This window comes from Heterodontus francisci, chromosome 29 (genome assembly GCF_036365525.1).
Source record: "Heterodontus francisci isolate sHetFra1 chromosome 29, sHetFra1.hap1, whole genome shotgun sequence".
In the NCBI taxonomy this organism is placed as follows: Eukaryota; Metazoa; Chordata; class Chondrichthyes; order Heterodontiformes; family Heterodontidae; genus Heterodontus; species Heterodontus francisci.
The window spans coordinates 2255348-2272228 of record NC_090399.1 but is presented as its reverse complement, the minus strand read 5'-3'; the positions used below and the strand labels follow the sequence as shown (position 1 = coordinate 2272228).

At 49.3% G+C, this 16881-nt stretch overlaps 1 protein-coding gene across 2 annotated transcripts in view; it reads left to right on the top strand.

The window, feature by feature from the left end:
- Nucleotides 1-16881, top strand: part of LOC137345905 (HEPACAM family member 2-like) — a 224393-nt gene that overhangs the window by 100102 nt on the left and 107410 nt on the right. For both annotated transcript variants that reach the window (XM_068009148.1, XM_068009147.1), the window contains exon 3: nucleotides 1225-1500. In XM_068009148.1, the coding sequence (XP_067865249.1) occupies nucleotides 1225-1500 (276 nt within the window). The remainder of the gene's footprint in view (nucleotides 1-1224; nucleotides 1501-16881) is intronic.

Sequence of the window (16881 nt, the reverse complement as noted above, 5' to 3'; positions counted from 1 at the left end):
TTCTGGAATGGTTCCTGCAGATTGGAAGGTAGCAAATGTCACCCCACTATTTAAGAAGTGAGGCAGAGAGAATACAGGGAACTACAGACCTGTTAGCCTTACAGCAGTAGTAGGGAAAATGCGTGACCCCAAGCTTCTGGTTGCTGGCCATTTCACCACGTACGCTTGCTCTCATACCCACATTTCTGTCCTTGGCCTGCTGCAGTGTTCCAGTGAACATCAACGCAAGCTTGAGGAACAGCATCTCATCTATCGATTAGGCACACTACAGCCTTCCAGACTGAACATTGAGTTCAATAATTTCAAAGCATGGCCCCTTTAATAGTTTTTTTATTTTAATAATTTTGTTTTATCAGTTTTTACCATGTGCCTGCCTTAAACTGGGTTTTTCATGTTTGTGCTTTTGGCTAGGGCTGTTCATTATTCCGTCGTTAACACTCCCTCTGCACAAATGTTTTGTCTTTCACCACATCATTAACACACTCTTCTTGCCTTTGCCTTTGTCCCATGACCTCCTTGTCAGTTAATCTCTAACACTCTTCCTTTTGTTGTCTTCCCCCTCCACCCCCTCACCCCCACCCCATCCCCACTTTACCTGCTTAAAACTTATTACATTTCTAACCTTTGCCAGTTCTGAAGAAGGGTCACTGACCTGAAACATTAACTCTGTTTCTCTCTCCACATTTGCTACCAGACCTGCTGAGTATTTCCAGCACTTTCTGTTTTTATTTCTGATTTCCAGCATCTGCAGTATTTTGCTTTTATTTTATTATCTAACCAAATGAATTCTGTCTTTGATCCTTCAAAGACATCTCCATTTTCCAACATAACAATATCTTCCCCAATCAATATTGCCATCCCACCTCCCTTTCTTCCTTCCCGATATTTTCTGAACAATTTATATCTTTGTATATCAAGCACCCAGTCCTCACCACTTTTAAGCTATGCAGATAAGATTTAGGAGTAATTTTGAACTCAGTCAGCACTCCACATGATCAGATGGAAGCCGAGATTTTACACACAGCTTATGCATTGCAATGGAGATTGAGGTCAGCAGTGGTGTCAATCCAGTGTCACACTGGATCCCCACAGTTCCCATACTGGTGGCTTCAGTTACAATTGCCTCCTGGATCTGGCTTTTTCCAATCTGGTATGGAGGTGGTTTGAAATATTCTCCTACTTTCTCAAGTCTCGGGTTTAAACATTGTGTCTTTGCTTATGCAGTTGCCGTCTCCAATCCACACATTGACATTGATCCTGAGACACCTCGGACTGGAGATAATGTGACTCTACAATGTTCTGTCCTGGAGGGGAACCATGTCCGTTACAGCTGGTACAGATGTGATCTGCCTCTGTCATCTGGAATGAACTACCGTCTCTCCCAGAACAACAGTTCGCTGACTCTGCTAAACGTGCAGGGAAAGGACATCGGAACATACAACTGCAAGGTGACAAACCGCATCAGTAGCAATGACACAAGCTTTGTGCTGCATATATGTCGTAAGTATCTCACCTAACCCACTCTCCTCTACTTAATCTGGCCAGTGAAGTTACTCATCGAGGGCTCTCTTAAACTTCCATGACATGATTTTGAACACGCCCTACATTATTGATTACAGTTGAAAGTATGTCTCTTCGTCTAATTATAAACAGAGTCCCAAGTGTTTAAGATTTACAATAAATTGAGGTTTCTAGCAGCCTCTATTTCATGGTGTGGGGTTTGGCTATCCTGACATGCCCTTTGTGCTGTAAGGTGACTTCCCCAGATCCTTAACACCACACTGGCACTGTAACCCTGTGATCACACTGGCACTGTAACCCTGTGATCCCTGAGACCACACTGGCACTGTAACCCTGTGACCACACTGGCACTGTAACCCTGTGATCCCTGTGACCACACTGGCACTGTAACCCTGTGACCCCTGACACCACACTGGCACTGTAACCCTGTGATCACACTGGCACTGTAACCCTGTGATCCCTGAGACCACACTGGCACTGTAACCCTGTGACCACACTGGCATTGTAACCCTGTGATCCCTGACACCACACTGGCACTGTAACCCTGTGACCACACTGGCACTGTAACCCTGTGACCCCTGACACCACACTGGCACTGTAACCCTGTGACCCCCTGAGAACGCACTGGCAGTGGAACTCTGTGACTCCCTGAGACCACACTGGCACTGTAACCCTGTGACCCCCTGAGACCACACTGGCACTGTAACCGTGACCACACTGGCACTGTAACCCTGTGACCCCTGACACCACACTGGCACTGTAACCCTGTGACCCTCTGAGACCACACTGGCACTGTAACCCTGTGACCCGCTGGAGCGAGAGTAACAGGGTAGTTGTTATGGGGGACTTTAACTTTCCAAATATTGACTGGAAATACTATAGTTCGAGTACTTCTGATGGGCCTGTTTTTGTCCAGTGTGTGCAGGAGGGTTTTCTGACACAGTATGTAGACAGGCCAACCAGGGGCGATGCCACATTGGATTTGGTACTGGGTAATGAACCCGGCCAGGTGTTAGATTTAGAAGTTGGTGAGCACTTTGGTCACAATTCGGTTAGGTTTACCAGGCATATACAGCAGGGCAAGAATTATAGCTGGGGGAAAGGAAATTATGATGCGATTAGGCAAGATTTAGGATGCGTAGGATGGGGAAGGAAACTGCAGGGGATGGGCACAATCGAAATGTGGAGCTAATTCAAGGAGCAGCTACTGCGTGTCCTTGATAAGTATGTACCTGTCAGGCAGGGAGGTAGTTGTCGAGCGAGGGAGCCGTGGTTTACTAAAGAAGTTGAGGAGCTTGTCAAGAGGAAGAAGAAGGCTTATGTTAGGATGAGACGTGAAGGCTCAGTTAGGGCGCTTGAGAGTTACAAGCTAGCCAGGAAGGATCTAAAGGGAGAGATAAGAAGAGCAAGGAGAGGACACGAGAAGTAATTGGCGGATAGGATCAAAGAAAACCCTAAGGCTTTCTATAGGTATATCAGGAATAAAAGAATGACTAGAGATAGGTTAGGGCCAATCAAGGATAGTAGTGGGAAGTTGTGTGTGGAATCGGAGGAGATAGGGGAAGTGTTAAATGAATATTTTTCGTCAGTATTTACAGTGGAGAAAGAAAATGTTGTCGAGGAGAATACTGAGATACAGACTACTAGGCTAGATGGGATTGAGGTTCACAAGGAGGAGGTGTTAGCAATTTTGGAAAGTGTGAAAATAGATAAGTCCCCTGGGCCAGATGGGATTTATCCTAGGATTCTCTGGGAAGCCAGGGAGGAGATTGCAGAGCCTTTGTCCTTGCTTTTTATGTCGTCATTGTCGACAGGAATAGTGCCGGAAGACTGGAGGATAGCAAATGTTGTCCCCTTGTTCAAGAAGGGGAGTAGAGACAGCCCTGGTAAGTATAGACCTGTGAGCCTTACTTCGGTTGTGGGTAAAATGTTGGAAAAGGTTATAAGAGATAGGATTTATAATCATCTTGAAAAGAATAAGTTCATTAGAGATAGTCAGCACGGTTATGTGAAGGGTAGGTCGTGCCTCACAAACCTTATTGAGTTTTTTGACAAGGTGACCAAACAGGTGGATGAGGGTAAAGCCGTGGATGTGGTCTATATGGATTTCAGTAAGGCGTTTGAGAAGGTTCCCCACGGTAGGCTATTGCAGAAAATACAGAAGTATGGGATTGAAGGTGAATTAGTGCTTTGGATCAGACATTGGCTAGCTGAAAGAAGACAGAGGATGGTGGTTGATGGCAAATGTTCATCCTGGAGTATAGTTTCTAGTGGTGTACCGCAAGGATCTGTTTTGGGGCCACTGCTGTTTGTCATTTTTATAAATGACCTGGATGAGGGTGTAGAAGGGTGGGTTAGTAAATTTGCGGATGACACGAAGGTTGGTGGAGTTGTGGATAGTGCCGAAGGATGTTGTAGGGTACAGAGGGACATAGATAGGCTGCAGAGCTGGGCTGAGAGATGGCAAATGGAGTTTAATGCAGAAAAGTGTGAGGTGATTCACTTTGGAAGGAGTAACAGGATTGCAGAATACTGGGCTAATGGGAAGATTCTTGGTAGTGTAGATGAGCAGAGAGATCTTGGTGTGCAGGTACATAAATCCCTGAAAGTTGCCACCCAGGTTAATAGAGCTGTTAAGAAGGCATATGGTGTGTTAGCTTTTATTAGTAGGGGGATCGAGTTTAGGAGCCACGAGGTCATGCTGCAGCTGTACAGAACTCTGGTGCGGCCGCACCTGGAGTATTGCGTGCAGTTCTGGTCACCGCATTATCGGAAGGATGTGGAAGCTTTGGAAAAGGTGCAGAGGAGATTTACTAGGATGTTGCCTGCTATGGAGGGAAGGTCTTACGAGGAAAGGCTGAGGGACATGAGGTTGTTTTCGTTAGAGAGAAGGAGGAGAAGAGGTGACTTAATAAAGACATATAAGATAATCAGAGGGTTGGACAGGGTGGATAGTGAGAGCCTTTTTCCTCGGATGGTGATGGCAAACACGAGGGGACATAGCTTTAAGTTGAGGGGTGATAGAAATAGGACAGATGTTAGAGGTAGTTTCTTTACACAGAGAGTAGTAGGGGCGTGGAACGCCCTGCCTGCAACAGTAGTAGACTCGCCAACTTTAAGGGCATTTAAGTGGTCATTGGATAGACATATGGATGAAAATGGAATAGTGTAGGTCAGATGGTTTCACAGGTCGGCGCAACATCGAGGGCTGAAGGGCCTGTACTGCGCTGTAATGTTCTATGTTCTATAACCCTGTGACCACACTGGCACTGTAACCCTGTGACCCCCTGAGACCACACTGGCACTGTAACCCTGTGATCCCTGACATCACACTGACAGTGTAACCCTGTGATCCCTGAGACCACACTGGCACTGTAACCCGGTGACCCCTGAAACCACACTGGCAGTGCAACTCTCTGACCCCTGACATCACACTGACAGTGTAACCCTGTGATCCCTGAGGCCACACTGGCACTATAACCCTGTGACCCCCCTGAGACCACACTGGCACTGTAACCCTGTGACCCCTGAAACTGCACTGGCACTGTATCCCCGTGACCCCTGACACTACACTGGCACTGTAACCCGGTGACCCCTGACACCACACTGGCACTATAACCCTGTGACCCCCTGAGACCACGCTGGCACTGTAACCCTGTGACCCCTGAGATCACACTGGCACTGTAACCCTGTGATCCCTGAGACCACACTGGCACTGTAACCCTGTGAAACCTGACACCACACGAGCACTGTAACTCTGTGTAACCTGACACCACACTGGCACTGTAACCCCGTGACCCCTGAGACCACACGAGCACTGTAACCATGTGACCCCTGACACCACACTGGCACAGTAATCCGGTGACCCCTGACATCACACTGGCACTGTAAACCTATGAGCCCTGACATCACAATGGCAGTGTAACCCTGTGACCCCTGACAACACACTGGCAGTGTAACAAAGAACAAAGAACAGTACAGCACAGGAACAGGCCATTCGGCCCTCCAAGCCTGCGCCGATCTTGATGCCTGTCTAAATTAACACCTTCTGCACTTCCGAAGCCCATATCCCTCTATTCCCTTCCTATTCACGTATTTGTCAAGATGTCTCTTAAACGTCGCTATCGTATCTGCTTCCACCACCTCCCCCGGCAGCAAGTTCCAGGCACTCACCACCCTCTGTGTAAAAAACTTGCCTCGCACATCCCCCTAAACTTTGCCCCTCTCACCTTAAACCTATGTCCCCTAGTAACTGACTCTTCCACCCTGGGAAAAAGCTTCTGACGATCCACTCTGTCCATGCCGCTCATAACTTTGTAAACCTCTATCATGTCGCCCCTCCACCTCCGTCGTTCCAGTGAAAACAATCCGAGTTATTCCAACCTCTCCTCATAGCTAATGCCCTCCAGACCAGGCAACATCCTGGTAAATCTCCTCTGTACCCTCTCCAAAGCCTCCACGTCCTTCTGGTAGTGTGGCGACCAGAATTGCACGCAATATTCTAAGTGTAGCCTAACTAAAGTTCTGTACAGCTGCAACATGACTTGCCAATTTTTATACTCTATGCCCGACCAATGAAGGCAAGCATGCTGTATGCCTTCTTGACTACCTTATCCACCTGCGTTGCCACTTTCAGTGACCTGTGGACCTGTACGCCCAGTTCTCTCTGCCTGTCAATACTCCTAAGGGTTCTGCCACTTACTGTATACCTCCCACCTGCATTAGACCTTCCAAAATGCATTACCTCACATTTGTCCGGATTAAACTCCATCTGCCATTTCTCCGCCCAAGTCTCCAACCGATCTATATCCTGCTGTATCCTCTGACAATCCTCATCTTTATCCGCAACTCCACCAACCTTTGTGTCGTCCGCAAACTTACTAATCAGACCAGCTACATTTTCCTCCAAATCATTTACATATACTACAAACAGCAAAGGTCCCAGCACTGATCCCTGCGGAACACCACTAGAAGGGGAGTAGAGACAGCCCTGGTAATTATAGACCTGTGAGCCTTACTTCGGTTGTGGGTAAAATGTTGGAAAAGGTTATAAGAGACAGGATTTATAATCATCTTGAAAAGAATAAGTTCATTTGCGATAGTCAGCACGGTTTTCTGAAAGGTAGGTCGTGCCTCACAAACCTTATTGAGTTTTTCGAGAAGGTGACCAAACAGGTGGATGAGGGTAAAGCCGTGGATGTGGTGTATATGGATTTCAGTAAGGCGTTTGATAAGGTTCCCCACGGTAGGCTATTGCAGAAAATACGCAAGTATGGGGTTGAAGGTGATTTAGAGCTTTGGATCAGAAATTGGCTAGCTGAAAGAAGACAGAGGGTGGTGGTTGATGGCAAATGTTCATCCTGGAGTTTAGTTACTAGTGGTGTACCGCAAGGTTCTGTTTTGGGGCCACTGCTGTTTGTCATTTTTATAAACGACCTGGATGAGGGTGTAGAAGGGTGGGTTAGTAAATTTGCGGATGACACGAAGGTCGGTGGAGTTGTGGATAGTGTCGAAGGGTGTTGTAGGGTACAGAGGGACATAGATAGGCTGCAGAGCTGGGCTGAGAGATGGCAAATGGAGTTTAATGCGGAGAAGTGTGAGGTGATTCACTTTGGAAGGAGTAACAGCAATGCAGAGTACTGGGCTAATGGGAAGATTCTTGGTAGTGTAGATGAGCAGAGAGATCTTGGTATCCAGGTACATAAATCCCTGAAAGTTGCTACCCAGGTTAATAGGGCTGTTAAGAAGGCATATGGTGTGTTAGCCTTTATTAGTAGGGGGATCGAGTTTCAGAGCCACGGGGTCATGATGCAGCTGTACAAAACTCTGGTGAGGCCGCACCTGGAGTATTGCGTGCAGTTCTGGTCACCGCATTATAGGAAGGATGTCGAAGCTTTGGAAAGGGTGCAGAGGAGATTTACTAGGATGTTGCCTGGTATGGAAGGAAGGTCTTACGAGGAAAGGCTGAGGGACTTGGGGTTGTTTTCGTTAGAGAGAAGGAGGAGGAGAGGTGACTTAATAGAGACATACAAGATAATCAGAGGGTTAGATAGGGTGGATAGTGAGAGTCTTTTTCCTCGGATGAGGATGGCAAACACGAGGGGACATAGCTTTAAGTTGAGGGGTGAAAGATATAGGACAGATGTCAGAGGTAGTTTCTTTACGCAGAGAGTAGTAGGGGCGTGGAACGCCCTGCCTGCAACAGTAGTAGACTCGCCAACTTTAAGGGCATTTAAGTGGTCATTGGATAGACATATGGATGTAAATGGAATAGTGTAGGTCAGATGATCGGCGCAACATCGAGGGCCGAAGGGCCTGTACTGCGCTGTAATATTCTAATTCTAATTCTAATTCTAAAAAAAAAAATCCCTCCGTTCAGAAAAACACCCATCCACTGATACCCTCTGTCTTCTATGACCAAGCCAGTTCTGTATCCATCTTGCCATCTCACCTCTGATCCTCTGTGACTTCACCTTTTGCACCAGTCTGCCATGAGGGACCTTGTCAAAGGCTTTACTGAAGTCCATATAGACAACATCCACTGCCCTTCCTTCATCAATCATCTTCGTCACTTCCTCAAAAAACTCAATCAAATTAATAAGACACGACCTCCCCTTCACAAAACCATACTGTCTCTCGCTAATAAGTTCGTTTGTTTCCAAATGGGAGTAAATCCTGTCCCGAATAATCCACTCTCATAATTTCCCTACCACTGACGTAAGGCTCACCGGCCTATAATTTCCTGGATTATCCTTGCTACCCTTCTTAAACAAAGGAACAACATTGGCTATTCTCCAGCCCTCTGGGACCTCACCTGTAGCCAATGAGGATGCAAAGATTTCTGTCAAGGCCCCAGCAATTTCTTCCCTTGCCTCCCTCAGTATTCTGGGGTAGATCCCATCAGGCCCTGGGGACTTATCTACCTTAATGCTTTGCAAGACACCCAACACCTCCTCCTTTTTGATAATGAGATGACTGAGACTATCGGCACTCCCTTCCCTCGGCTCATCATCCACCAAGTTCTTCTCTTTGGTGAATACTGATGCAAAGTACTCATTTAGTACCTCGCCCATTTCCTCTGGCTCCAAACATAGATTCCCTCCTCTGTCCTTGAGTGGGCCAACCCTTTCCCTGGCTACCCTCTTGCTCATTATATACGTATAAAAAGCCTTGGGATTATCCTTAATCCTGTTTGCCAATGGCTTCTCATAACCCCTTTTAGCCCTCCTGACTCCTTGCTTAAGTTCCTTCCTACTGTCTTTATATTCCTCAAGGGATTCGTCTGTTCCTGGCCTTCCAGCCCTTCCAAATGCTTCCTTTTTCTTTTTGACGAGGCTCACAATATCCCGTGTTATCCAAGCTTCCCGAAACTTGCCAAACTTGTCTTTCTTCCTCACAGGAACATGCTGGACCTGGATTCTAATCAGCTGACGTTTGAAAGACTCCCACATGTCAAATGTTGATTTACCGTCAAACAGCCGCCCCCAATCTAAATTCTTCAGTTCCTGCCCAATATTGTTATAATTAGCCTTCCCCCAATTTAGCACCTTCACCCGAGGACTACTCTTAGCCTTATCCACAAGTACCTTAAAACTTATGGAATTATGGTCACTGTTCCCGAAATGCCCCACTACTGAAACTTCGACCACCTGGCCGGGCTCATTCCCCAATACCAGGTCCAGTACGGCCCCATCCCTAGTTGGACTATCTACATACTGTTTCAAGACACCCTCCTGGATGCTCCTCACAAATTCTGCCCCATCCAAGCCCCTAGCACTGAGTCCCAGTCAATATAGGGGAAGTTAAAATCACCCACCACAACAACCCTGTTACCTTTACATCTTTCCAAATTCTGTCTACTTATCTGCTCCTCTTCCTCCCGCTGGCTGTTGGGAGGCCTGTGGTAAACCCCCAACATCGTGACTGCACCCTTCCTATTCCTGAGCTCCACCCATATTGCCTCGCTACATGACCTCTCTGAGGTGTCCTCCCGCAGTTCTTCTCTTTGGCCTCCTTATCTCGAGAGACAATGGGTAAGCGCCTGGAGGTGGTCAGTGGTTTGTGAAGCAGCGCCTGGAGTGGCTATAAAGGCCAATTCTAGAGTGACAGACTCTTCCACAGGTGCTTCAGAAAAATTTGTTTGTCGGGGCTGTTACACAGTTGGCTCTCTCCTTGCACTTTTGTCTTCTTTCCTGCCAACTGCCAAGTCTCTTCGACTCGCCACAGTTTAGCCCCGTCTTTATGGCTGCCTGCCAGCTCTGGCGAACGCTGGCAACTGACTCCCACGACTTGTGATCAATGTCACAGGACTTCGTGTCGCGTTTGCAGACGTCTTTAAAGCTGAGACATGGATGGCCGGTGGGTCTGATACCAGTGGCAAGCTCGCTGTACAATGTGTCTTTGGGGATCCTGCCATCTTCCATGCAGCTCACATGGCCAAGCCATCTCAAGCACCGCTGAATCAGTAGTGTGTACAAGCTGGGGATGTTGGCCGCCTCGAGGACTTCTGTGTTGGAGATACGGTCCTGCCACCTGATGCCAAGTATTCTCCGGAGGCAGCGAAGATGGAATGAATTGAGACGTCGCTCTTGGCAGACATACGTTGTCCAGGCCTCGCTGCCATAGAGCAAGGTAATGAGGACACAGGCTTGATACACTCGGACTTTTGTGTTCCGTGTCAGTGCGCCATTTTCCCACACTCTCTTGGCCAGTCTGGACATAGCAGTGGAAGCCTTTCCCATGCGCTTGTTGATTTCTGCATCGAGAGACAGGTTACTGGTGATAGTTGAGCCTCGGTAGGTGAACTCTTGAACCACTTCCAGAGCATGGTCGCCAATATTGATGGATGGAGCACTTCTGACGTCCTGTCCCATGATGTTCGTTTTCTTGAGGCTGATGGTTAGGCCAAATTCACTGCAGGCAGCCGCAAACCAGTCGATGAGACTCTGCAGACACTCTTCAGTGTGAGATGTTAATGCAGCATCGTCAACAAACAGGAGTTCCCTGATGAGGACTTTCCGTACTTTGGACTTCGCTCTTAGACGGGCAAGGTTGAACAACTTGCCCCTGATCTTGTGTGGAGGAAAATTCCTTCTTCAGAAGACTTGAACGCATGTGAGAGCAGTAGGGAGAAGAAAATCCCAAAAAGTGTGGGTGCGAGAACACAGCCCTGTTTCACGCCACTCAGGATAGGAAAGGGGTCTAATGAGGAGCCACCATGTTGAATTGTGCCTTTCATATTGTCATGGAATGAGGTGATGATACTTAGTAGCTTTGGTGGACATCCGATCTTTTCTAGTAGTCTGAAGAGACCAACTCTGCTGACGAGGTCAAAGGCTTTGGTGAGATCAATGAAAGCAATGTAGAGGGGCATCTGTTGTTCACGGCATTTCTCCTGTATCTGACGAAGGGAGAACAGCACGATCTCTCTGCACGAAAGCCACACTGTGCCTCAGGGTAGATGCGCTCGGCCAGCTTCTGGAGCCTGTTTAAAGCGACTCGAGCAAAGACTTTCCCCACTATGCTGAGCAGGGAGATTCCACGGTAGTTGTTGCAGTCACCGCGGTCACATTTGTTTTTATAGAGGGTGATGTTATTGGCATCGCGCATGTCCTGAGGTACTGCTTCCTCGTGCCAGCACAGGCAAAGCAGTTCATGTAGTGCTGAGAGTATAGCAGGCTTGGCACTCTTGATTATTTCAGGGGTAATGCTGTCCTTCCCAGGGGCTTTTCCGCTGGCTAGAGAATCAATGGCATCACTGAGTTCTGATTTTGTTGGCTGTTTGTCCAGCTCATCCATGACTGGTAGAGACTGGGCTGCATTGAGGGCAGTCTCAGTGACAACATTCTCACTGGAGTACAGTTCTAGGTAGTGCTCAACCCAGCGGTCCATCTGTTTGCATTGGTCAGTGATTATGTCCCCTGATTTAGATTTGAGGGGGCGATCTTCTTGATGGTTGGCCCAAAAGCTCTCTTAATGCCATCATACATTCCTCTGATGTTTCCGGTGTCTGAGGCCAGCTGAATATGACTGCATAGGTGTTGCCAGTATTCATTTGTGCAGCGCCTGGCTGTTCTTTGTTCAGTGCTTCTGGCTGCTTTAAGTGCTACGGATGTTAACTCGCTGGGGGCTTTCTTGTAGTTCAACAGTGCAATGCGCTTAGCGGCTGTGACAGGTTCCAGCTCTTCATTATGAGATTGAAACCAGTCTGCATTTCGCACGTTTGCCATAGGTGGTCAAAGCTGACTCATAGATGGCGTCTCTGATATGGGCCCACTTGGTCTCTGCAACCCCTGTGGGAGTGTTTTGAAGGGCTTTTACAAGTGAATTTAGAAATTTTTGTAACAGCAGTGGGTGAGAAATTCTGCTCGTGTTGATGTGCGGGTGGCCCTTCTGCTTGGAATGATGCAACTTCTTTGGTCTGAGTCTAACCTTGCTGCACACCAGGGAGTGGTCGGTGTCGCAGTCCGCACTGTGGAAGCTGCGTGTGATTTGAACACTGTTTAAGGAAGCTCGCCTTGTGACGATGAGGTCTAGCTGGTGCCAACGACGTGATCTTGGGTGCCTCCATGAAAACTGGTGACAGGGTTTCGTGTGAAAGAATGAGTTGATGATGCAGAGGTTATGATAGGTACACAACTCAAGCAGTCTCTGCCCGTTCTCATTCATCCTTCCAACGCCATAGCGCCCAAGGCAGGAGGGCCATGAGTCATGGTCGGCCCCAACCCTGGCATTAATGTCCCTCAGCAGGAACAGGTGTTCGGTATTGGGGATGCTGCTAATGATAGTATGGAGTTCCTCGTAGAACTGGTCTTTAACTTCAGGTGGGGAGCAGAGTGTTGGAGCATAGATGCTGAGTAGGTGTACTGGACCAGAGGCGGTGAGCAGTCGGATGGACAGTATGCGTTCCGAGCCATTTGAGGGAGGCTCTATCATGCTGAGCAAGGAGTTTTTGATGGCGAAGCCCACTCCATGCTGTCTTGGTTCTTCAGGATCCCTACCCTGCCAGAAGAAGGTGTAGTCTTGCTCTGTTGGAGATCCGCTCGCAGAGAGGCGTGTCTCCTGAAGTGCTGCAATGTCCACATTGAGTCTACTGAGCTCATTGTTAATGAAGGCGGTCTTCCGAGAATCGTTGGTTTGTGTAAGGTCTACAGGCCAGGACACATAGTTCTGACATTGCAGCTTGCAAAGCAAAGGGCTGGTACCTTCTTTCCTTTTTTCATGTTGTTTGGTACGGTGTTACAGTCCGCTTTTCGGCAATGACCCTGAGCTCCAAGCACCCATTGAAGCAGGTGGACTGTGGCGGGCCTGAAGCTTATTGACCCGGGGCTGCCCGGTTTGAGGCGGGCGGTAGCTGTCCAGTGAGATACGGTGACCTCTGCCACGGACAAAGGCAACCTGTGGCGCCCAATCTCTACACCAATTGAGCTGGACTTATAACCCGTAACTGCTGCCTTCCGTGTTGTTTTGGTCGCTGTGAGGCGACTATGGAGTGACCTCACCATGGCGCATGCCTGGGCGAATGTATGGAGGTTGTGAGTTGCCCAAGCGTCAAAACCCCCCTCTCGGCCTTTCTGGTGGGGTCCAAAGAAGTGCAGAGCACGGCGTTTGGCACCGGTATGGCTGCAGGAACTGCCGGAAACATGCCAAAGGTGACACATGACCGCCTACGGGGTTCCGCTCTGGATTTTCTGTTAGGGTTTACTCCCTTAACCTTGGTCTCTCCTGAGATGCCCACAAGGCAGTGGGGTTATTCGGGCCCCTACACAGGGGTAGGAGGATGCCGGTGGGAGGAGGGGGTGCAAGGGGGTGGGGTGGAGGGAAGGGGGTGCGAGGGGGAGCTGGGAAGGGGTTGTGAGAGGTTAGGGGGTGGGGGAGGGGGGTGCGGGGGGGTGGTGAGCTGAGAGAGTGGAGCTGGGAAGGGGAAGTGGGGGGGGAGAGGGGGTGCAGGTAATAAGCCGCAGTACAGCTGTGATATTCTCCTTAACCTTTAATGCAACTCCCCCACCCCTTTTACATCCCCCTCTATCCCGCCTGAAGCTTCTAAAGCCTGGAACATTTAGCTGCCAATCCTGCCCTTCCCTCAACCAAGTTTCTTTAATAGCAACAACATCATATTTCCAAGTACCAATCCAAGCTCCAAGTTCATCTGCCTTACCTGTTATACTTCTCGCATCGAAACAAATGCACTTCAGACCACCAGTCCCGCTGTGCTCAGCAACATCTCCCTGCCTGCTCTTCCTCTTAGTCTTACTGGCCTTATTTACTATGTCCTCCTCATTTATTTCACTAGCTGTCCTACTGCTCTGGTTCCCACCGCCCTGCCACACTAGTTTAAACCCTCCCGAGTGACGCTAGCAAACCTTGCAGCCAGGATATTAGTGCCCTTCCAGATGCAACCCTGTAACCCTTGACACCACACTGGCAGTGTAACCCTGTGATCCGTGACACCACACTGGCAGTGTAACCCTGTGATCCGTGACACCACACTGGCCGTGTAACCCTGTGACCCCTGACATCACAGTGGCAGTGTAACCCTGTGACCCCTGACATCACACTGGCACTGTAACCCTGTGACCCCTGAAACCTCGCTGGTCGTGTAACCCTGTGGCCCCTGACATCACAGTGGCAGTGTAACCCTGTGACCCCTGACACCACACTGGCACTGTAACCCCTCACACAACACTGGCAATGTAACCCTATGACCACTGACACCACACTGGCAGTGTAACCCTGTGACCCCTGACACGACACTGGCAGTGTAACCCTGTGACCCCTGACACCACACTGGCAGCGTATATCCCCATATTTCATGGATCATTCGGTCACATTTGGGAACCAGCAGCTTTCAGTTTCTATTTCCTTCAAATTATTGGATGAGCAAACATTAACACCTTCTGTGAAAAAGTGTGTTGAGGTGGGGCACGAACAAAATGGCCGCCTAACCACATAAACCATCAGTCCCAGTAGACAACACCCCCTATCCCTGCTGACCCCTAACCCCTTAAACCATCAGCCCCAATAAACAGCACCCCCTATCCCTGCTGACCCCTAACCCCTTAAACCATCAGTCCCAATAAACAGCACCCCCTATCCCTGCTGACCCCTAACCCCTTAAACCATCAGTCCCAATAAACAGCACCCCCTATCCCTGCTGACCCCCAACCCCTTAAACCATCAGTCCCAAGAAACAACACCCCCTATCCCTGCTGACCCCTAACCACTTAAACCATCAGTCCCAATAAACAGCACCCCCTATCCCTGCTGACCCCGAACTCCTTAAACCATCAGTCCCAATAAACAACACCCCCTACCCCTGCTGATCCCAACCCCTTAAACCATCAGTCCCAATAAACAACACCCCCTACCCTGCTGATCCCAACCCCTTAAACCATCAGTCCCAATAAACAACGCCCCCACCCCTGCTGACCCCCATCCCCTTAAACCATCAGTCCCAATAAACAACACTCCCCACCCCTGCTGACCACAACCCCTTAAACCATCAGTCCCAATAAACAACGCCCCCCCTTCCACTGCTGACCCCCATCCCCTTAAACCATTAGTCACAATATACAATCTCCGACTACCCCTACTGACCCCAATCCTTTAAACCATCAGTCCCAATAAACAACGCCCCCCACCCCTGCTGACCCCCAACCCCTTAAACCATCAGTCCCAATAAACAACGCCCCCCACCCCTGCTGACCCCCAACCCCTTAAACCATCAGTCCCAATAAACAACGCCCCCCACCCCTGCTGACCCCCAACCCCTTAAACCATCAGTCCCAATAAACAACGCCCCCCACCCCTGCTGACCCCCAACCCCTTAAACCATCAGTCCCAATAAACAACGCCCCCACCCCTGCTGACCCCCAACCCCTTAAACCATCAGTCCCAATAAACAACACTCCCCACCCCTGCTGACCACAACCCCTTAAACCATCAGTCCCAATAAACAACACCCCCTATCCTGCTGACCCCCATCCCCTTAAATGATCATTCCCAATAAACAACACCCCCTACCCCAGCTGACCCCCATTCCTTAAACCATCATTCCCAATAAACAACAGCCCCTACCCCTGCTGACTCCAACCCTTTAAACCATCAGTCCCAATAAACAGCACCCCCTACCCCTGCTGACCCCCATCCCCTTAAACCATCAGTCCCAATAAACAACACCCCCTACCCCTGTTGACCCCCATCCCCTTAAACCATCATTCCCAATAAACAGCACCCCCTACCCCTGCTGACCCCCATCCCCTTAAACCATCAGTCCCAATAAACAACACCCCCTACCCCTGTTGACCCCCATCCCCTTAAACCATCATTCCCAATAAACAGCACCCCCTACCCCAGCTGACCCCCATCCCCTTAAACCATCAGTCCCAATAAACAACAGCTCCTACCCCTGCTGACTCCAACCCTTTAAACCATCATTCCCAATAAACAGCACCCCCTACCCCAGCTGACCCCCATCCCCTTAAACCATCAGTCCCAATAAACAACACCCCCTACCCCTGCTGACCCGCATCCCCTTAAACCATCAGTACCAAGAAACAACACTCCCCACCCCTGCTGACCCCCATCCCCTTAAACCATCAGTCCCAATAAACAGCACCCCCTACCCCTGCTGACTCCAACCCTTTAAACCATCATTCCCAATAAACAGCACCCCCTACCCCAGCTGACCCCCATCCTCTTAAACCATCAGTCCCAATAAACCACACCCCCTACCCCTGCTGACTCCAACCCTTTAAACCATCATTCCCAATAAACAGCACCCCCTACCCCAGCTGACCCCCATCCCCTTAAACCATCAGTCCCAATAAACAGCACCCCCTACCCCAGCTGACCCCCATCCCCTTAAACCATCAGTCCCAATAAACAACACCCCCTACCCCTGCTGACCCGCATCCCCTTAAACCATCAGTACCAAGAAACAACACTCCCCACCCCAGCTGACCCCCATCCTCTTAAACCATCAGTCCCAATAAACCACACCCCCTACCCCTGCTGACTCCAACCCTTTAAACCATCATTCCCAATAAACAGCACCCCCTACCCCAGCTGACCCCCATCCTCTTAAACCATCAGTCCCAATAAACAACACGCCCTACCCCTGCTGACTCCAACCCTTTAAACCATCATTCCCAATAAACAACACCCCCTACCCCTGCTGACTCCAACCCTTTAAACCATCAGTCCCAATAAACAGCACCCCCTACCCCTGCTGACCCCCATCCCCTTAAACCATCAGTCCCAATAAACAGCACCCCCTACCCCTGCTGACCCCCATCCCCTTAAACCATCAGTCCCAATAAACAACACCCCCTACCCCTGTTGACCCCCATCCCCTTAAAC